This window comes from Neomonachus schauinslandi, chromosome 12, assembly GCF_002201575.2.
Source record: "Neomonachus schauinslandi chromosome 12, ASM220157v2, whole genome shotgun sequence".
Classification (NCBI taxonomy): Eukaryota; Metazoa; Chordata; class Mammalia; order Carnivora; family Phocidae; genus Neomonachus; species Neomonachus schauinslandi.
Window position 1 is genome coordinate 12,639,166 of NC_058414.1, and position 23,035 is coordinate 12,662,200.

Genomic DNA, 23,035 nt, shown 5'->3' on the forward strand with positions numbered 1-23,035 from the left:
AAAAACAACAACAACAACAACAAAACAAACTTAATCCCCAAAGGAAAGAGACTCAAAGTTCAAATTCTTGAAATTTAAGCATTCTTTAAATAAATTGCCAAGCTGCCCTTTAAATGAAACATTAAAGATGCATTAAGCGGCCTTCAGATTAGGGACTAAAGTTGTAAGGTAAAAACTCCATGGCTGGCCAAACTTAGGAGATGGTAGTAACCAGGGAAAAGAGGACAGAGTTCAGGGATACCCAGTTGTGGGTTCCCATTGGCCCCATGACACTCAGCAAGTGTCAATTTTCCCATCTGTAAAAATGGACATAATAATAAATGGCTTACAGAATTGTCCTGGAGATTAAGCACACTGTGTCTATAAAGGGCTCATATATTCACCATATATAGAGAAGAACTAGACAGATGTTCAATTGTACTCCCTCGTTTCAAATTCGAACGTTCCACAGCAATGAGGCCATTACCATCTATTCACAACATATATTTGCACGTAGTACTGCATTTTTCCTTTAAAGGGAAAGGATGCAAAGATCAATCCCATTGAGAAAGAAGACAAGGCGCTAAAAGGCGAAGTGAGTTACTTAAGATCACACGCAGACTTGAAGGGCCAGCCACAAAGAGAACGTAGGTTGGGTCTTTGAGGGGCTTATGGCTTCCCTAGTTTGTCAATACTTGACCATACACGCTCCTCAAATCCCTATAATATCTTGTATTGACTTTTTCTTGCATTTTTAAGGTAATTAAAATTTGGGTTTTTGCTTAATTGTTTGAAAGCACGTGGCTTCTTGTAATAAATTGGAGAACAGGGTTGATAGGAACCCTTTCCACAGACACAGGGTTCTGAGTGGGTTAGACTAATGAGCCAGCCACTCCAACAGTCATGCGCCGCTGTGCTGATGTTCTGATGAAGGACAAGCTGGGGAAGCATTTCAAGGTCCCTCATTCCTTCCCCCTCCATGCTGGGTCCTCATCTTCTCAGAGGATGAACCCACAGACACACTGACTGCTAATGCCATGACACATAAAGATATGACAACATGGAAATATGGTTCCATAGAAGCTGACACATAATGATGCACACGAGACAGCATCCACTCTTGCCAAGAAAGAGATAAGCAATGAACCCACAGACCCACCTCAAAGCCAAATAAATCCTTATAGCTTGGAGGTAATGTGATAAATGGGATATTGCAACAAGACCTATCGGTTGCGTTAAGAGAGCTGGAGGTTCTTATTTAGCCCTTTACTACCATTTCTTCACCTCCAACACTTCCCGTTAATATCAACACAGCACTGTGTGCCTAGTCCAAATTAAACTATAATTCTCTTAACAAAAAGATGGCATGCTCCATTGATATCCTCTCTGGCTAAGTCTTCTTTTTTTTTTTTTTTAAGATTTTTAAAAATTTATTTATTTATTTATTTGTCGGAGAGAGAGAGAGCACAAGCAGGGGGAGCAGCAGGCAGAGGGAGAAGCAGACTCCCCGCTGAGGAGGGAGCCTGATGCGGGGTTCCATCTCAGGACCCTGGGATCATGACCTGAGCCGAAGGCAGACGCTTAACTGACTGAGCCACCCAGGTGTCCCTCTGGCTAAGTCTTCTTAGCAGGAGTATATCTTGACATCTTAAGGAAGCTTATTTATTTATTTATTTAAGAGAGACAGAGACAGTGCAACTCCAGGGTGCGGGGGGGGAGGGAAAGAGAGAGAGAGATGAGAATCTTAAGCAGGCTTCATGCCCAGTGTGGAGCCCCATGCAGGGCTCAATCCCACGACCCTGAGATCATGACCTGAGCCTAAAGCAAGAGTGAGACACTTAACCGACTAAACCACCCACGTGCCCTAAGGAAGCATATTTAAAGAAAACAATTTTCCTGTGGGATTCAGCCCAACTGTCATCTCTTCATGGACCAAAGAGTTTCTACCTGCTAATGCTAGAGGAGAGCAAAGCCATTCCTCTTCCAAAGAGGACTAGCTCTCTAACCATGAATAAACCCAGAAATGGAGGCAAGCAACTCACTCTCAGCTGAAGCCCACTTGGAGGCAAAATAATGTCCCCTCTTGATTACCCAAAGTAGTAACTCCATAACATGGAGGTCCAAACTGAAAGATTATTAACCCTTTTGTGTTTAGCTATTAAGGTGGAATCTGATTTTACTTCTCCAGCCAGTTTGCATGCCTCATTACATTTAATTAATTTATTCTCTAAAGACCTATCATAAAGACAGTATTTAACTTTGGCCCAGAAAAAGACTTCTCTGGGTGCCCAGTGAAAGTTGGCTGCAGCTGAGACATCAAGGACTCAAGCATTGAAACAGAAAATGTCTTATCCAGCTTTAAGGACAAGATAAGAAAAAATGCTTTACCATCATTGAGACTTCCACTTTTCCTGTGGCTTTTTGTTTTTGTTTTTATTTTGTTTTGTTCTGATTTCTAGATTTGGTTCAACATTCAGTGGTCTTCTCAGATGATTTCAAACACCTCTCACCTCAAGGATCATTCCGCATAGTGATACATCGGAGAAAGCACCTCAAACAATGTGCAAATCCAATCAGATATTCACCCAGAAAAATTCTTCAGCCACATTATCACTTTCTAATAGTGAAAACAACTCTGCATCCCAGAACTTTATCGATAACTTAGGACTGCTTTGCAACAAGAGTTTCTCGTCTATTAGACAGATTCACTTATCTTAGCGTTGAGATTGATGAGGACATGCTGAAGAGGAACATCCGAGATCTTGGCCACGTTCCCAGTCCCAACTAACAGGAACAAGAATTCCCTGGGAGCATGAAAGCCCAGCTCTCACGAAATATTTCTTCCTCATGGCACAGATAAGCATAGTTGATGGAGATCCCTAAGTCATATCAGCGACAGTAACTTGGCTCTTAGGGCTTCTCCAGTTCCTGATGGAAAGGCATTCCTGGAGATGCGATTCACTCCTTCTGTGCTTCCTCCCTGCTCTCCTAGGAAGGGAAGTCACTGTGCTATTCATTTCTCACTAAAGGATAACAATGTCTACAACCCTGCCTCGTTGTAACGGGACTGCCAGAGAAGGCTGCAGGCACTCAGTGTCAAATCATCTGGGAATACACTGATTTATTTAACTCTCAGTACATTGCTATGGGTTAAGGGTTTAATAAAGTTAAACATAATGGAGGACTTTGGGAAGTACCATGGCTAGTCTATTTGAAGATTCATTTCCCTGCCAGCTTTCTCTCATTTTGTTGACAGACTGTAGAAACTTGCTTTCATCTCTTTCCTCTCTTTACAGCTTAACCTGGCCCCTGAAGGAGTATGCTCTTTCTAGAAGATAGATTGAGCACTACACACAACATGAAAACTTTACACACTCTTCCTGTTGTCATCTGAATGATTTTTCTACCTGGAAGGAATAACTTATCTCACCTTTCACTCTCAGATTGGCTTTACATAGAAATCCTTAGGAGGACCAACATTTTTAAACTTTATGGAGGGATAGAAGCTGAAACTTTGGTTCCTCTTAATTTTTCTTTCTCCCCGGTGAGATCTGTGATTGCTGTCCCCATTGCTGTTAACCGTTATAGAAATTTAACTGCACTTTGAGGCTATGTGATTTCAGAGACAATATCTTAAGTTTCTATCTGAAGGAGAAAAGAGTTAAAAGCATCAGGGCAGCATGGAGGCTCAGCAGAGGGAGATTGGGGATCACGCGAGGGACTAGGTGGTCACTCCACATAATGTATGTACTTCAAACTGGAGACAAACTAAAGAAGTAAAATAACTCTCTTTCAGATAACTTCCATGTTTTTAATTATTTTTCCTCTAATAGTTTTTTATTCTACTCATCATCCAGAAAATGTCTATTAAGTACTTAGTTGGGTGCTGGTTTGACTTAAACGGATAGTAGTATCTTTGTCCTCCAGAAGCTTACAAAAGAAAGATGTTCATGATTTATAAGAAGTCTTGCAAAACACTCAGAAATAAAAAATATGTCAGGTAATCAAATAAAGAAGCACATTCAACTTTTGAAAAATTCACTATCAAATCCAGACCTCCATCATCCAGTAAGTTGGTTTATGCTACATTAACTCGTAGTGGCGACTCCTTCTGGTACCCAACACCGACTAGCTAAACCTTGTTTGCAGGTTCCAAATAGGAATATTAAAATATGGGGAAAAGACTGAACAAAAGTTTCACTGGAAAGAACTTAGAGCTGCTTGCTGAAAAACACAGATCAGGGTACCAGCAATCAAGGGTTATTCAATTTCAAGACATTTCGCATGCACAGAAGACGGCTTTCCTTTCACAGCCCTGACCCACTCACCATGAAAATACTTCCCAGAAGTGCTGCAGGAATGGGCAACGGCAATGCACATTCACAGTGAAGTCACTGGAAAAAGGTTATGGTAAGAAACTGAAGAGTTACACATCAAACTCTATTTCAGTGACATCCTTTGAAGTTTGGAACTCAAAACCAAGGTGGTTTGGCACCTACAGAGTACATGGAAGGACAGCGTGTTCCTCTCTGGCTAAAAGACCAGTGGGCAGCAGAATTACAAGAAGGAGATGCAAATGGCGAATGGCTCAGTGGAAACTGGCAGTCCTTTGGAATATAATAACTAATGGAAGATCTTTCCACTAAAGTCACAAATAAGGCGAATGTTTCTATAATGGCCAATCTCTGGCTGACGAAAGGTAGGGGTATGAACTGTAATGTACCTTTTAACTTAGTAGTTTTTTTAATTATGAACACAAATTGCTATCACTTTCACAGTGTCACCATCAGGACACTATGGGCTTTACACAAAATCTACAACTGAGTTAGAAGGCTTTTAGAAATTACGCCTAAAAGCGATCCGTGAGAACATCTGCCAAACCAGGTCGAGGCTCCTACCCAAGCTCCTCTTCCAAGCCCCTTCTCCTCCAGAGAGTCGGGACCTCAGACAGCTCAGCATACATCCCCTTTACGTGTTGATTTGGTTTTAGTTTGGTTATTAGCTCTGTGTTAGGTCTTATTCCTCTGGCCTCCACCTGCCTCTCCAGGGTGACTGACGTAAGCTTTCTCCCTGTGAGCCCTTCCTCAGCTCCTCTGTGCGCCAACACAGCCTCCCCACTTGCCCCTGCAGCCCACACCACATTGGCCCAACTGACAGCTACCCATTGTTGGTGTGTCTGTTTACCCTCCACTTCTCAGGGAAGTCTTCCCTGAGGCCACACCCCGGGGGAGGTCTCCCGGGTCTGCGCTCTCCTGGCCCCCTGCTGTAGCCTCTGGTTCTCCATGGAAACACTCATCCCCTTTCTCATATTTATTGTTCACGCTGCCCTTCCTGGTGAAGAGAAGCCCCGTGAGCACCCGGGCCTGACGTGGCCACAGCTCCATCACCAGAACTCCATCTAGCATAGGGAAGACAACAGTTGAGGCCATGTGTTTGAGGTTTTACTACTCAACTCAGTACTTCAAGTTACATTAGTTAATTAGGAGCAAATTGGTACATTGTGCCCACTGTGCTGATACTCCTGTCACCAAACTAATGGTGACCTGCGCCCTCCTGGGGACTCTAGAACACCAGAATATTAGAGCCTGGCAAAGAGAGATATGATACATTTTCTCATTTACACCCCCACCACTAATAATTACTTTTTCTTAGTCTCTTTCCACCTTTAACTGTGAAATAGGCTTTAAAGTTCAAATGAGAGAGTAGTTGAATGAACAGTATATGAAATAAAGAACAACAGTATTAGCCTAACAACAACTCATAGATGTAATTCATGAGCATTAACTAGTTTGCATGCTTTATCAAGGACATGCATATACACAAATGAAATTTCTTCCTAAATTATTTCCTATAGACTGGAAGTGGTGAGAAACGATATGAAAAGGGAGGATGTTGTAATAGATATACATTAATAAAGCAAACAGTTGAGGTCATACTACTCACTTTACTTTAATATTGGTAATGATTACAAATATTGGAACAATGCATTAAGTACTTACAATAATTATGTAAGTAGCCAAAAGGAATTTTGAAGAGGTTAATAATTTCCCATCCCTGTTCAAAGTATATTAAACATTGATTGATCAGTAGACTTAAGGTATGAATCAATCAGCAGTCTCCTAGGTGGGAGCTCTAAACTGAGAATCCGAGGGAATGGTGTGGATTTACACATCTCTGAAAACGGTGCAATAAATATTGTATACGAATTATTGCTGTTTTTCAAGAGACAAGTTTCTAGAAATGACTAAGATAGAAAACGCTTCAGGCAAGTCAGTGCAATGTATGGAAAATTCAGGAAAGGTCACAATAAGTTCATTAATAACAAAGGAAATATAAATAAGTGGTTTTAAGTAAGATTAACAAGGATTTTTACTGTAAATGTAATGTGTAGATATATATATGTGTGTGTATATATACATATATATAGAACTGCATGTAATGAATTCAAAAATATGTCTCCACTAGCTAACTAGAACACAATGTAGCATAATATCACTTTTAACTCCACTCTGGGTTTCCTGTTTTGGCAGATTCACCTCATTGAGGCATTGTGGGAGAATGAGAGTCATTTCTACAGCATTCATGAGGTCTCCAATGGGGACATCCCTTACAAAGAAAGGCAGAACGATCATAGGTAAATACAGTCAGTGAAGGGGGAAATCCACAGGAAAACAATTTTTTACTGATAAATCCTCTTTGCATTTAATATCTCTTACCCTATGTGAGTGGCTTCTCAATAGGATACAGGGAATTAGGAGATACAATAGCAACTTATTGATGTCCATAAGCAGAATGGTCTCTCCCCTTTCCTGGGGAGCCCAATGTGCCAGAAGCTCTCAAAAGACACTCAGATGCTAATTCCAAAAATAACCTAAACATATTCGTGTCACCTGAAATCTGAGACTTCCTATATTGACAACGCTATAAAAGGAATATAAGGTAAGTCAGTAAAACAGATATACCAAAACTATGCCTAAGTTCAACAGAAACAGAAGAAACAAAAATAGAATTTTCCAAAGAGAAATAAAGATAAAAATAACAGATAAAAAAAGATAGCTGTAGATCTGAGAATTTTATTGTGGTAAATTGAATTTTGGGCCCCAGTTATTTGCCCCTCCTTGTGCCCATGCTTTCTTTCACCATATAGCTTTCCTGTTTCTCTTAAAAAGAGAGAAAGATTTCCCCACTCCTTGGGACACAACCTAAAACTTGGTTTGGCCAATGGAATGTGGACAAAAGGGTCTGTGAGTTATGCACTGTGGTTTCTGTTTGCCTTCGTGCTCTTTCGCCATTGCCACAAGAAGAACGTGAGCGACACATGGGGCAGAGCCGGGTCCATCTCACAGAGACGCCTGGCCAGAACTGCACCTAGAAGAAAAGCCACCCAGGCAAGTCCAGCCTCGGTTGGCTATCCCCTACCTGGTGTATGTGCATAGAATGAATAAATGCCTCTGTTTGAATGGCACTGAGATTTTGTGGTTATTTGTTACACAGCATTATTCTGACAATAGCCAAGTGACACACTTACAAAACATTAAAATGAGAAAAAGGGTATGCTTTTCCCTTAGTAATCTGACAAAATATTTCTCTCTTCCCAAGACTGATCGTTCACTCATTTACGAGGAAAGTCGGCAAATTCACATCTGATTGATCTAGAGAGTGTTACATCCAATGAGTTCCTTCTAGGTTGGCCGCTGACTCACTTTTCTCCTTACTATACTAACAATTGTATTAACTTTCAAATGTTTACCCTTTCCTCTCATGTGTTGGGGATATTAATGACTGTAACCTCATCTGTAAACTTGTAGAATTAAATTACACCAGTAATGTTCTTGAATGTTCTTGGGGTCCCATGGTTCCAATCAGGTGTTTGGAGGAGACAGCATGATGGAAGCAGAGGAGGAAAGCTAAATGGCTGGAGTGCTAACCTTGCACCAGCAGAACTCTGCTCTGTCTTAGATCTTGAGAATATTGAGATTTCGCCTGGAAAATCAGTTCCCCTGCTTAAAAAGTAAAATCAAAACGACTAGACAAAATGTTTTTTTGATGTCTCCTCACACTGAAAACACTGTACTTAAGTGTTTTGTTTTAGCCACTCCTGTCTAATCATCACTATTGCCATGAACCCTAACTAAAGATATAATCACCTCAACTCCCGTCACAACTTCCTGACGTGACTCCCTGCGTTAAGTTATAAATTATGCCACTTCACTCCCCTGCATCAAGTTAGCGTAAAACCACCTCTGGTGGGGCCTTCAGGCTCTGCTTTCTCCACGGTCTGATTTCCTGCCCCTTACCTCACCTGCCATATTGGCTTGAAACACACCCAGCTCAGAGTTTTCTCCCATGCTGGTCCCTCTGCTTGGAACACTCTTCCCCTACTCTTCATGTGTCAACTTCTTATTATGCTACAGTTTTCCACTGATAAGTCACCGGGCTTTCACCGATCACTCAAACTAACGTAGGTCCCATCTGCCTCCATTATTCTCCATGACAACACATCTTTTGTGTCCTCTTCTTTGCACTCACCATGACTTACGCTTACAGGAGCATTTGCTGGCTACTTTTATTATTTGACTTTCCATCAAGTACGAGCTCCATTATTTTTGCATTCCCAGGACCCAAAGCATTGCCTGGCACATGATATATGCTCAGTCATATGAATGAGTAAGTGACTTTCTTAGCTTTTATCAACAGGCCTTTTTCTCACTACCACCTGCCTACACCATTTAGTATTTCCCTGTTAATACATGGTCCCAGTCTCTGACATGCTCATACCTGCTCTCTCTCTTACCTCCCTTAATTCATGTACAGTGTTCCTTATACCCCTGCATGTCAGAATTTTCTCTTTCAACTTGCTTTATTCTTATCTTATCCTTTTCACACCGATGGCCACAATCAGATCTGTTCTGGGACATTATTATCAAGCTGATCCTGAATCTTAAAATTAGATTATACCTAGAATGAACTTAACAATAACAGTTATTCAATAAATGTGATCCGCTATCTAGAGAATTAAATGCTCTATGCTGTTTTTCTGAGGTGGGGGAGGGCTTTGGGGAATGCCCAAATTTCAAGCATGGTAACCAGCATATAGTTTCAAGTAAGCAATGACCAAAGTCCTAACTAATTTCATTATCTTTTGTCAGAAAAAGAGACAGAAATAAATGTCTGGTTTGTGTATAGGCTAGGAAACAGGGACCTGATGAACAAGAATGTGGTGTGTTTTCCCAGTAGTGCCCTGAGCAGAGATAACAGATCTGAGGAATGGTAACATTATGATCATTAGAGAAGTGAAGTCTGTGGGGGGCGGTAGGTTGGTCATGAGCTCTCACGACACTTTGGATGCTCTCAGAGTAGGCACGAGGCTTCTGGCTTCCAGAAAGAGAACTCTCCCAGAAGTGAAAAAGTTGGCATTTTGGCTTAGACCAAAATGTCTCAGTGCGTTTGTTTGGTATGAGTCAAGTTAGAAAAATTCAATGTATTCTGAGTGAAGTGAAAACATTTAGTTTCCTTATCTACAAAGCTGAGATCCGTACTGTCAACCATAGTCCAGAAGGAAAGTGCCCTGGCCAGCAGTCAGTAGCTTTCCCAGATACCACCTCGATGGTGCCTGGCTTCCGTCCTCATTCGTGTACGGGCCACGTGTCATTTCATAATAGGTGCCACACCTACGGTTATTTATCTCTGGCAATTACATTATGTACTTCTGTGAGCACAAGATGACACAAAATGGAGTCAGATAATATGAGCATTTTGGGTCACCAGGGCAATCGGGCATTGTTCGAGCCAAGACACAATTCTGTAGCTTTGGCACATGCTCGTGGGTGTGACGAAACTAGGGGTTTCCCTTTTATCCAAATGAAGAAGTTGGATAATGTCTCGACAAACCATTTGGGGGATCACCAACTACCTGCAGCGATCAGCACAGGGAATAATTCAGGAAGGAAGGAAGGGATTAAGGAAAATGACAAAAATTTTCAAACCTGGCACTGATATCTTCCCCACGGTTGGATGCTTCATCTCCATAATGAGGCCATTGTGTAACACCTTTAAATGTAAAAACAGACAGAAAAATAAATTACAAAATAAAACTATTTAATCTGAGGGAGTTCGAAAAGCCACCTATTCGGTCCACTGAAGAGAAGATCTCGCAAACACAGAACTGTTTGGAATTTTAATTTGGAAGTGAATATTTTAAATAAAAATATTTCCATCTTCTATGAAACCGAGTGAAGCCAAAAAGAATTAGAAGGTTCCAGGACTAGCAAACTACATTTTTTAATAAAGTCTTCCCATTCTGAAAAATGTTATTTGCTCCTAACTATAGGGTATGAGTTTCCCCCTTTCATCTATGTTTGATCCTCTAAATACTAAAGCTCGGCCTCTTCCTGCATTACCTCATTGCAGGACACACGGCCAAAGTCAACTGCAGGAGGACAGAATGGGAGAAGAACCAGGACCTGGAACAGAGCAGCCCACGGGGGTAGTACATGTGCTCCTGGCAATTTATGCAGTGGAAGGTGTGGGGAGACAGTCCAGTTTGAAAGGTGAATCAGAGTAACTAGGAGGCTCAGTGGCTGGTGGAAGTGGACAGACTCAGGGCTGCTGTGACCAGCAATAAGCAGATCCAGGAGCCCAGAGTGGACTCAGGTCAAATGCTTGAACAGGAGATGGAAACCAGACATGTTTTCAGTGGTAACAAGACCATAACTATCAGACTTGATCTCAGAATGAGGAGTTGGTGCGGAGCTGGCAAGGAGAAACGTGAGGAAAAAAAGAAAATAAAAACAGAGACTCCATCCTAGAGGGCTGGTTAGGTTTCCATGCACTGGGACCAAGATAGGTATTTGGCGTCCCATCAAGAGCACAAGGTAGACTTGACCTCGGGGTTAAGACTCAAGGCCAGTTACTAGGACAGGGACATTCTATCAGGACCTGGGCGGCAGAAATGTGACTTGATGTTGAATTGCTTGATTACCGATTACCTAAATCCTTGGCTTTCATTTTTCCTATGGGTTGGGTAGGAATACAGAATCCGCCAGGGATCGAGAGTGCTCTAACTACAGGTAGAGGACGAGACGAGGGCATGGAACTAGATTCTAGAACCTAAAATTTGAATTACAGGAAGCAAAACATTTGGCCAAACACAAATGAAAATGCTACAAAGTTGGTTTCCTTTGTTTATTTGTTTTTTTAACAACTGGAGGCTACCTGGGTATACTGTCTCAAAGAACCCCAAAATTCAATTTACTATATCTATTACTGAATGTTCACTTAGACATATAAGGGCAACTTATGCATGAATTTACTTCACCTGTACTGCCTACCAAATGGAGAGCTTCTCTCTTCCTGTTTTGTAAGGGATCTAAAGGGCAGAAGTGTTTGAGGGGCACAAAAAACTTATGGACCAGGATTTCATGCTAATATCCCAAACAGCAGCAGTTGTAATGGTTCTATAGGATTTTGAGCTGCAGGTAAAAACAAGATCTGCATATCCATACCCTCATCATAGTCTTTTCACACAGAGTTAAAAGAGCATGGAATAAGTAAACTAATAAAAATGTTTTCTCACTTGGACAACCCAGGGAAAGAGGTCAAAATTCTTGGGCTCTATCCATTTCCAGTGAGCTTTTTGGTCACGTTATGGAATAAGCCAATAAGACAACCTCACAGGTGACGTTTTAAGGTTAGAGGTATAACTCTGCTTTGTCTCAATATTCTGGGGCGCCTCTGTTTTCTTCGGGAACGGTCACCACCTTTGGGGTGATGCTCTTTAAACAACCATGTCAACCCCCCTCAGCGAGGGTGATGCCACACCATATGGAGATCCTTTCTAGGGATGCCTTGCCTCTCTTTTGGAATCACCAGCTTTGCACCCAGGAGCTGGCCAGAGAAAATTCTTGCCAGTGTTAGAACTGAGCTATAATTTAACTCTGGTGTGGCTCGTTCTCAGCACCCGCCCAGCACAGCCTCCTCCTATGTGGGGGTGGGGGCTAAATGCCAAGGCGAGGTGCTAAATCTCAGTTCTACTGAGGACAGGAACAAAAATACCAAGCTAAATTTCACTCGAAACAATTATCTGCACACTGAATCATTCTTCTCTTCTCATATCTGTTGCCCTCCTGACTACCTCTTTGTAATAACACTGCAGTGCTACTCACAAAAGACAAAAGTGAGTGTTCTTAGCTAAATATAACTTAACTGATACTGTTGAAATTAATTAACGCTGAATTTTAATCGTGGAGGAAACGTTAAGTGTCAAACGTGAAAGGGTAGTTGGTAAAGGTCAAGGGACATATGTCAAAGTTTTGTGAAGCAAAAGCTCGCAGCTGATTGAAGTTTTTCAGGGAAGCAGCTTAAAGAATGTACTTCCTTCGGCCCTACCCTCATTACTGTCTCTATATGATCTTCCCAACATGAAACTTTTTAATCCAGCCTCCTCACTTCCCTCGCATCGAAAATCATTCAGTTTCAGGCAGAAATATAAACTGGTCTCATGCTTGGCACAGGAGGTTAATTGCCGTTTTTTCATTTGCTGTAGCATTTGTACAATTATGAAATAAATGGGCTAGCCAGTACCCCCATCTTCAGAAAGCACGGACTTATTCCCCTGCTTGGTCACCACCCACCTTTTTACGGAAAATCTGAAGTCAATACAATTCCATAGGCTTCCTTCGTGAATCAGGTCAGATTATCTCGCGGAACAATTGAAGCTGGAGCTCCGCTGTCCCTGGAAACCCTGCCTAATGACTCGGAATCTTGGAAAACTCTCCAGCCTTGTTTGTGGGGCGAGTCCTGCTCTGCTTAGTAACATCTTCGAGAATCTCAGAACCCAGGCAGTCTGTCTGAATTTTAGCATAAATCTCTCCTGCTGCACTTCGAGCGTATTGTCTTCCCCTAACTTCATTGGAAACGGAGGACCTTGGCGCTCACCAACATTTGTGTAACATTTCTTTGGGAATGGTTACTAAATGTTCCCCATTCCTTTTCTCACCCGGGCTCAACACCCCAAGCCCTAGAAATTCAGATGGAAAGCGTTTCATTTTCTGAACGCTCACAATGGAATGGGGACCTCAGCTCTAGGGACCTCCGACACCATTTTTTCTTAAGGCAATGTCATGATTGGAACCCCTCAGCCCGGCCATTTGGGGCATCTGGGGTACGCATTTAGTTATTTTTAAATGAGGCAAGGAACCTTCCCTAGAACTTTGCGGTGGATGTTGTCCTTCTTTTCCTTATTTTATTCTCCCTAGATCTCTCATGGTGGGGTAGCTCTTCTAAATTTCATTTCTTCTCCTTATAATTTCAAAAGCCTATTCCTGACAAGAATAGAATTGTAGAGAGTGCAACAACCTCTTTAGCAAAGTATCAGGCCGATTTAAAATAAGGTCTTTCTTTCTTCTTCAAGAGTTTCACGGATTGACAGCCTAATGACAGAGTCAAATGGTACTGTATTAATGAAGGGGGGTGGGGGGAAGAGTAAAATGTATACCTTAAAGTAATGCGGGAAATAAAAGTTTAAGTGAAAGTAGGAAAAGTCTTTTGATAAAGTCCTAGGGCAGGAATGGCAAACCAAGTCTATAGTACAGCACTAGCAAGAAAAGAAATGTAAAAAATAAAAAATCGATACCCACTCTATAGGTGGTGAAAATCTCTAAGGAAAGCAAGAGCTCTGGGTCAAGAGTAGAAGTAGCAAAGCATACACAAAGGAAAAGAGACAGACAGCCGGCAGTAAGTGACACACACAAATGGTATGTGTAAAGACCGTATTAAAAATCAGTATAATACCACCAATGACATTAAGCATGTTGCACAACAGAGAACTGACCTACCCACTAACTATGAATAGAGACATGACCTATTCATTCCATTGAACAAACATCATAGAGCACCTATATATTAGCCGATAGGAAGGGGCTGACTGTAAAAAGATGAATGAATTTGCATTCAAAGTGCCTGTAATTAGAAGGGAGGGTTGGGAATAAGAGACCTGAGCCAATTTTTAGAGCAGTTTAAGCTCCACATGAAGGAGCAAAATCCAGTAAGTAACAAGTAAGTAACTTGGTCTACCTTGGAAGGAAGCTGCAGGACCTAGGTCAAGGAGTTCAGTAAAAGGCATAGCACAAAGATAGTATCAAAATAAAACATCAGGTTAGCAATTGCAAGGATAAATATAATACCAGCAGCCATTGTCCAACAAAACTCCTTAAGAGTTTTGTGAAGCAAAAGCTCACAGTTGACTGAAGTCAGGCATTGTGTTAAAAGGGAAAGAGCTGTCTCCGCCCAATCCTCTCATTAACTAGACCAGGTAGGAATTACTCTCATCTGCATTTCTACTGATAAGGTGATGGAAGCCTAAAGAGGTCGAGAACTTGCCCAAGGTTCACAGTTAATAAATGGTTGACTTTGGATTATAATCAAGGTGTGCCTGACCCTAACCTCTCAGCCAGTTGGAGACTCAGTAACTAAGAATAAAAAAAAGTCAAGCATAATTTGATTTACCATTAAAATAACTAGCTGATGTGGTCAATTCTGTAAAACAAATTAGTCAATTCACTGGGGAAAGAAAATCAGCCAAACAGATTGCTTGGCATCGTGTGGCCCAATTAGTTAATAAACTGAACTGCTCCCTTGTAGGGAGCCAAGTCTACCACAGATACAAAGGCAGTGAAAAGAGGAAGGATTTTGGCCCCAGCCTGGCTCAGATTTTGAAGGAGACAGACCCAGCAGGTGACCTTGGGCAAGGCACTTAGGTACTATGAGGCTCAGAATCCTCCTCAGTAAAAACGTAGCAATAATATCTCTTTCTCAGGAGTTCGTAAGGATTAAGTAAGATACAAGTATAAAACGGTGAGCACAGCACCTTGGACAGAGTAAACTCAAAATTAATGGCAACTAATTATCATTATCAGTAGACTGGGTTCAAACTCTGGCTCCACCAAGGACAAGCTGTAGGGCCTTAAGGTACATTCATTCATGTGACAAACATATATTAAACATATTAACAGTAATGATTCATAATCAATAATAAGCACTAAATGCATATTAATGTGCCAGGCATTATTAAGTGCTGAGAGAAAAACTAGGTCTCAGAACAAGCAAGGTCCTTGCCCTCAAGAAGCTTACAGTCTTATCAGGGAGATTTTTTAATTAAATGTTATCCACTGGACTGTTATTATTACTTAAAAATATCTGTTTAATTCACTGCTATATCCCCAGTGCCTTGAACATTATCTGGCACTATCTGATAGATGCTAAATAATATTTTATTGGGTTTATTGAACTACATTTATTCATTCATTTATTTAATTAACTAATTAATTAAATTGAATTAACTACATAGCAAGTGATTCCTTTTGGTTTCATCACTTAATGCGGGGGAGGCAGGACTGGAGGGTGTTGTCTCTTTTAAGCTTTTAATAAATCTCTAGATTTCTGTAGACACGAAAATGTTTTGCTGGCTTCCCAAAATATATTTATTTGTAGGAACTAGTTATCAAGTTCCAGTGTTGCCTTGCTGCAATTCCCTCAGTTTCCTAAAGCTTTCCAAGTATCTGGAATCTGCCGTAGGTATAGTGCACACATCTGAAAACACTGCAGAGGCCAAGCTGAGAAGCTCTGTGAGGACCATGGTCATTAAGAGTGAAGAAAAGCCAGAAAGGGGAACGCGGGAAACAATGGGCACGCGCATTATACGTGTGAAGTGAATCTACTGCGCTTGAAGAAAATAATCATAGCATTCTTCCTCATTGGGAAAACTCAGGAAACCATTTCCAAAAACATGCAGTAATATCTTAGAAAGCAACAAAGCATTCCAGTGATCTCATTCATTGCATTGTCCTTTATCACTCAGTCATTCCTGTAGCCTGACAGGAAAACAGCTGTGGACTCATATTGGGAAAGTTACGTAACTCAAGGCGTGACATACAACTAATATGTTAAAAGGTAATTCAACTCTCCTGAAAACAAAACAAATGCACACACAACACACAATTCATGAAAAAAATGAACAAGTAAACTCCGAACTTTACTTAGATCATGGAGAGAGGATTTAAGTGTTGACATTTTTGTTTTTCTTATTCGTTTTGAAACAATTGCTATCACTAAACTTACTCTGGTGCTAATTCACATGACACAGCCTTTTCCCTCCTTTTTCTAATGAAAAAACCACGAATATCAGTCATCTATAGAGCTATTCTAACATGTATGTATAGTTTAGTGAGTACACGTAAAAACTTAAGAACATTACCCAACTGTTTACAGCCCCAGGTTTGTCCCAATTCCTCCCTCTTCTATCCCTAAATAATCATCTCCTGATTTTTTTTATTATTTCCTTCCCTTTTTTCATCCTTGTATCCTGTATGTTTATATCTCTAAGAATTTAGTGCCTATTCTCACCCATTTATAAGATATGTATATCAATGAAATCATGAGTATGTATTTTTCTCTGATTTGCTTTTTCTCTTTAACATTGTTTCTGAGACTCCTCCATTTTGTAGTATGTGGCCATGGGCCAGTTATGGCCACTAATGTAAATTATGCCATTATATAGATATATCATAATTTATTAATTCACTCTGCTCTTACATTGTTTCCAGTTATTTTACTAGAACAAACACGGCTGTCATACTTAACATCTCTTCATGCAACAATGGCTCTCGGGCCCAAACTTAGACACCAGGTACATGTATCTTTAATATTAGGTGACAGCATTCCCACCAGTAGTGAATATTATTTTCAGTTGTTTTACAACAATAGCAAAACTTGATTATTATCAGGGTTTGCCAATCTAATCACTTTGCAATGGCATCTTACTGAAGCTTTAACTTGCATTTCCTTGATTACTAATGAGACTGAATATATTTTCCCTGCTTTTTATTTCCCCTTCAGTGAAATGTTTGTTCCAGTCATTTGTATTTCTTCTATTTGCTTAATTATCTTTTCTTACTGGTTCATGAGTTGTTTATGTATTCTGGTTATGAATCCTTCATTGAAACACAAATTGACAATATTATGGCTTTATTTCTCACTCATTTTGTGGTGTTCTGATGAATAGAAGTTTTTAATTTCAGCATTCTGAAATTTATTGAATTTTCCTTTTATGTTCTGTATCTTTTATGACATATTTAAAAAATTCTTCCCTACTCTAGATGACACAGAGAGTCTCCTAAATTTTCCTACTAAAATTTTAAAACATTGGTCTATTTATAATAAAAGCTCACAGCAAGTCAAGGATTGAGAGGAATTACCTTAGTTAGCTTGATTGAAATTGTCTACAAAACCCTTAAAGGATAACATCAAATTTAATGGCAAGAAACTGAAAGCTGTTGGCCTAATACTGAGAACAAGGCAAGGATGTCTGCTGTCGCCACTCTTATTCAACATAATACCAGAAGTTCTAGCCATGAAAATAAATCCAGAAAAAAGGCATAATCTGCTTAAGGCATACAGATTGTAAGGGGAAAATAATATAACAAATAAGCAAATGCACAAGGGAGAAATATAAAAAAAATATAATAAAAGGAAGAAATCACACAGATGCCCTGATGGTCCACATAGAAATCCCAACGAACATACAAAAACACTTCTGGAACTAATAAATGAAGTCACAGGATGCAAGATCAACACACAAAAATCAAGCACATTTCTGTATACCGACAACGAACATGAGGAAACCAAAATGAAAAACACAATGCCATTAACAATTGCTAAAAATAAATGAAATGCTTAGATACCAACATAACAGGTATAGACTCTGGATGCCGGAAATTACAAAATGCTGATGAGAGAAATCAAAGGCCACCTAAATAAATGGAGAAGTGTACCATGTTCTCAGATTTGAAAACTCCACATAGTGAAGAAGTCAATTCTCCTCAAATTTATCTATGGGTTTAATGCAATTCTTACCAAAATCCCAGCAGAGGTTTGTTTGTTTGTTTGTTTGTTTGTTTGTAGATGTAAAAAATCTTATACTAAAATTTATATGGGAAGACCTTGGAATAAACAATCTTGAAAATAAGAATAAAATGAAAGAGAATCAGTCTACCTGATATTAAGGTATACTAGATAGATCCTATATATCATATAGGTACTTAGAGAGTATGTAACGGAATAGAATAGAGAACTCAGAAATATATCCACACAAAATATGCCCAAATAATTCTGGAAAAGGTGCAAATGCAATGAAGGAAGGACAGCCTCTTAAACAAATGGTACTGGAACAATCAGAAGAAAAAAGAAAAATCTCAACCTAAATCTCCTTCCTTATATAAAAATTAACTTAAATGGATCATGGACTTCAAGGTATATGTTCTAAAATCTTAGGAAAAATCTTCAACATTGCTCAGCAAAGATCACGTTAAAGGGATGGAAAGAAAGCTACAGAATGGGAGAAATATTTGCAAGCAATATATCTGACAAAGGACTAGTATCTTGTGTGTGTGTGTGTGTATATCACACTCACAACTTAACAGTAGAAAAAAAAAAAATCCAGTTAGAAAATAGGCAAAGGTATAAACAGTTACGGTTGCATGCGACCCAGCCGCTGCACTCCTGAGCCTTTATCCCAAATGAAAAGTGATGTTCATACAAAAATCTGCACATGAATGTTCATAGCACCTTTATTTGTAATAGCCCAACACTGAGAACAATACAAATGTCCTTCAGCCGATGGGTCGTGGAGCCCCCTGCAGACAGCCATAGTATGGAATACTCCTAGGCAATAAAAAGGAACAAGCTATTGATTCGCACAAGAGCCTGGATGAATCTTGATGGAATTGTGCTGAGGGGCTCCTGGGTGGCTCAGTCGGTTAAGTGTCTGCCTTCGGCTCAGGTCCTGATCCCAGGATCCTGGGATCAAGCCCCGAGTCAGGCTCCCTGCTCAATGGCGAGTCTGCTTCTCCTTATCTCTCTCCCTCTGCCTTTCCCCCAGCTCGTGCTCCTTCCTCTCTCTCTGACAAATAGATAATATCAAAAAAAAAAAAAAAAAAAGGAATTGTGCTGAGTGTAAAAAGCCAATCCCCACAGATTACATAAGTGATCTTACGAAGTGATGAAATTCCAGAAACAGACAATAGATTCAAAGTAGAGGGTTCAGGAAAGATGGCAGTTGAACAGCTTTAAAGGGCAGTAGGAGGGATTTTGTGATTTCGTGATGGCACCGTCACTATCTTTTGACTGTATCGATGTTACTACCCTGGTTGTTAGGATGCAAGATAGTTTGGCAAGATGTTACCATTGGCGACCTGGGTAAAGGGTACTATTTCTTACAACTGCATGAAAATCTAGAATTATCTGAAAATAAAGTTTTATAATTTTTTTTTTAAATTTTGGTCTTCCATATTTGGCTTTTGGAAAAACTGGAGTTGAATTTTGTGTATGATGTGAAAAGGGATTCAATTTCACTTTTCCCCCAGAACAATTTTGAGCAGTCCTTCCTTTCCTCATGAATCTGTAATACCAGCTCAGCAGTAGATCATTTCTGCACATGTTGGGGCTGCTCCTGGGCTCTCTGTTCTGTCCTGTGGGTACATCTGTCTACCCCGTGGCCAATACCACACTGACCAAATCCCTTGCTTTCATCATAAGGATCAGTGTTTCACTTGGCAAGATCCCCACCACACCCCTGCCTTGTTCTTTGTCGTCAGGGGTTCTTGGCCCTTTACTCCTCTATAAATTTTAAAGTCAGCCTGTCAGCTTCCAGGAAAACCCTACTGGGCAGAAATAACATCATGACAATATTATCTTACTACCCATTAAACGTTTACTTTAATAATTTCAATTTATTTAAGTCATTTTAATATGTTTTATAAAGTGTTAGCATTTTTCATAAAGGCTTTGCACATTTTTCATTAGATTTATCCCTTACAAAAGCAGTCCATTTTAGCTGCCAAGGTAAAACGGATCTTTTTTTAAAAATAAAACTTGCTGTTTATTGCTAGCATATAGAAACGAAATTTACTTTAAAATTATATCTGGCAAACACTCTTATTAATAACTCATTTGTAGATTCTGTTGGTTTTCTATAAAATTAATGATATCGTCTCTGAATTAGTTTTATTTTTCTTTTCCAAGCCTTATACCTTTTATTCTGTTTTCTTACATTATATCATGGGCTAGGACTACCAATATATTGATAGTGTTAGCAGAAAAAATTTTTTCTTGTTCTCAATTTTAAAGGAAATGTACTTAATGTTTCATCATTATTTTTGCACCAAAGCATTGTGGGCACACTGTATTAGGCTAAAGAATCTATTCCTGATTTTTTGAGAACTTTTACCATAGATGTTGGCTTTTATCAAATTCTTTTTATCCATTTATTAAAAGGATCACATGATTTTCCCCCATTAATCTGTTAACATGAGGAATGAATTAATTTTCTAATACTGAATCAATCTCACATTTCAAGAAAAAATAATTTTTGAGTTTTGTTTGCTAATGCCTTAACATTTTCTTGAATCTATTTCATGAATGAGACTGGCCTGCAATTTTCCTTTCTTGTATTGCTCTTGTTGGGTCTTAGTAAAAAGAGTAATCTTTGCTTTATAAAGTGAGCTAGAGTAAACCTTCTTTTTCTATTTTCTGAAAGCATTTCTGTAAGATTGGAACATCTGGTCCTTCACATCTGGTGGAAACTCACCCACATACTCTCTGGGATTGGTGTTTTGTTAGAGAGAAGGTTTTTCATTATCAATTTATTCTTTTATTCAAAATCGGGAAATTTAGATATTCTTTTTTCTTGAGTAAGTTCCAATAATGCATATTTTCTAGGAGTTTAACTACTCCACTAACTTTTCAAAAATTGTTGTCTTAAAATTGTTCATTACTAATTATATAATTTTAGAATTATTGTATCTTTTTGGTGAATTGAACTTTTTATTATTATGGGGTGACTTCTATAGTACTGCATTTTGTTTTAAAGTCTGAACTAACATTACTAAAGCTACATTAGCTTCATTTTGGTTTGTTTTGTCTTCATGTATCATTTTGTGCCTTTGTAATCAACCTTTCTAAGTTTTATGTTTTAGGTGAGTCTCTTGAAAATAGAAAATCACAGGATTTAGCCAGTCTTTGAACTGGAGGATTTAGTGCATTTACACCAATCAGGATTATTAATAGGTTTGAATTTATTTCTAGCATCTGATTTAGGGATTTCTTTTTGTCACACTTAGAAAAAGAATCTCATCTTGCCTTATTTGAGATTAGTTGAGACTGTTTTCCCACATTCAATATTTTCCACATTTACTAGTTTGGGAGATACACATCTATGCTTTTCTGTTCCTCTACAAATTTTAACATGCCCATTTAAATTAATAAAATAAAAATTTGATTAATAGCTCTCCAGTTATCCCCATGCTAATTTTTTGTTTCAGGGGTACAGGTCTGTGATTCATCAATCTTACACAATTCACAGCGCTCACCATAGCACATACCCTCCCGAATGTCCATCACCCAGCCAACCCATCCCTCCCAGCCCCCTCCACTCCAGCAACCCTGAGTTTGTTTCCTGAGATTAAGAGTCTCTTATGGTTTTTCTCCCCCTCTGGTTTCATCTTGTTTCATTTTTCCCTCCCTTCCCCTATAATCCTCTGCCTTGGTTGTCAAATTCCACGTATCAGTAAGATCATATGATACTTGTCTTTCTCTGATTGACTTACTTCTCTTACCATAATACCCTCTAGTTCCATCCATGTCGTTCCAAATGGCAAGATTTCATTTTCTTGATGGCTGCATAACATTCCATTGTACATATATATCCCCCTATGCTAATTTAAAATCTGGATGTTCCCAAACTTTCTCCACTCCCTGTGTCCGTATCGTCTCAGTAATTTCTCCACAGTACCCCTAGGCAAAAAGAAGAATCTTTGGTTTTATTAACTAATTTTGTTTTGTTTATTAAATAATTAGGTCAAAACAACTTATCATGTTTTTATATCCTAATAACTTAGGAGCTATTTGAAAAAAGTAATAGACGTAAATTGAAAGAAGAAATAATAATTTTGTTTCATTCTTAAATAACCACAATTACTTTCTTGTAGCACGTGTGCACTTTTTGGCACTGCACGACTTCTCAAATCTTGGGATAAAATCATGTACTTCCGCCCTTATTTCTTGTTAAGTATGTATCTTCTCTTGGTATTCGTTTGTTTTTTTTTTTCATAGAAACATCCATCGGAAAACTCAGTTTCATACAGATAAGATGTAATCAAAAGGAACATAGTGAATTCAATATTGAAACCGTGAACTGCCTTGAGCTAGCATTCCATGATGCGTCCAACAGATGCTGCTATATCTCCCTAGAAACTTCTAGAAACTTCTGGTTCCCCTGTGTGTTCACTAGGATACTGTGGGTGCCTCATAGCGTGGGAACAATAATTCAATGTTCTTGTTGCTCAATATTTCAGTTCTCTTTTTTTAATAAAAAAATTAGACAATTTCACTATCTTTTTCATATATATTTTTAGCTTACTACATGTCTGCCATATTTTTGGCTCACTTCTTTTTTTTTTTATCATAGACCTTCCTTCAGTAGTTGTATTCCCTCTACTACGAGATGTTCTTTAGGATTTCCTTAGTCAGTCTTTTCTCGGCCTTTTGGCTAAGATCAAGTGTAGAATTTCCTTAGTCATCTGTTCATAATAAATCCTCTTTGTTTTTATCTTCTTAGACGTTACTTTATTTTGCCGCCATTCTGAATGATACCTATACTGGTTATATACTCCTAAGCTGATGGTTATTTTCTGTTGGCACATTGGTGATATTCTTCCACAGTCTGTGATCTTCATTGTTGCTTTTAAGAAGTGAGCTACAGGCCTAATGGTCATGCCTGTGTAGGTAACCTGGCTGCTTAAACATCCTCTGTCTGTTTTTGGTTTCCTAGCATCAGTCTCAGCCTCACTTGCTTTTTATGAAAGCTTTGCAATTTTTATGTAATCTGTTTTGTCTTTAGAACTTCATGACTCTGAGGAATTAGGTCTTCACAAGCTCTGGAAAAATTCCCAACCACGTTCAAATATTGCCTCTACCAATTCTCTCTAGCTTCTCCTGGAACTCC

The 23,035-nt window shown here is 39.3% G+C and overlaps 1 protein-coding gene across 1 annotated transcript in view; it reads right to left on the bottom strand.

Moving 5' to 3' along the window:
• SUGCT (succinyl-CoA:glutarate-CoA transferase) overlaps window positions 1-23,035 on the bottom strand; it is a 630,208-nt gene that overhangs the window by 92,999 nt on the left and 514,174 nt on the right. Inside the window, exon 7 of the mRNA XM_021703719.2 lies at window positions 9,966-10,029. Coding sequence (XP_021559394.2) covers window positions 9,966-10,029 — 64 coding nt within the window. The remainder of the gene's footprint in view (window positions 1-9,965; window positions 10,030-23,035) is intronic.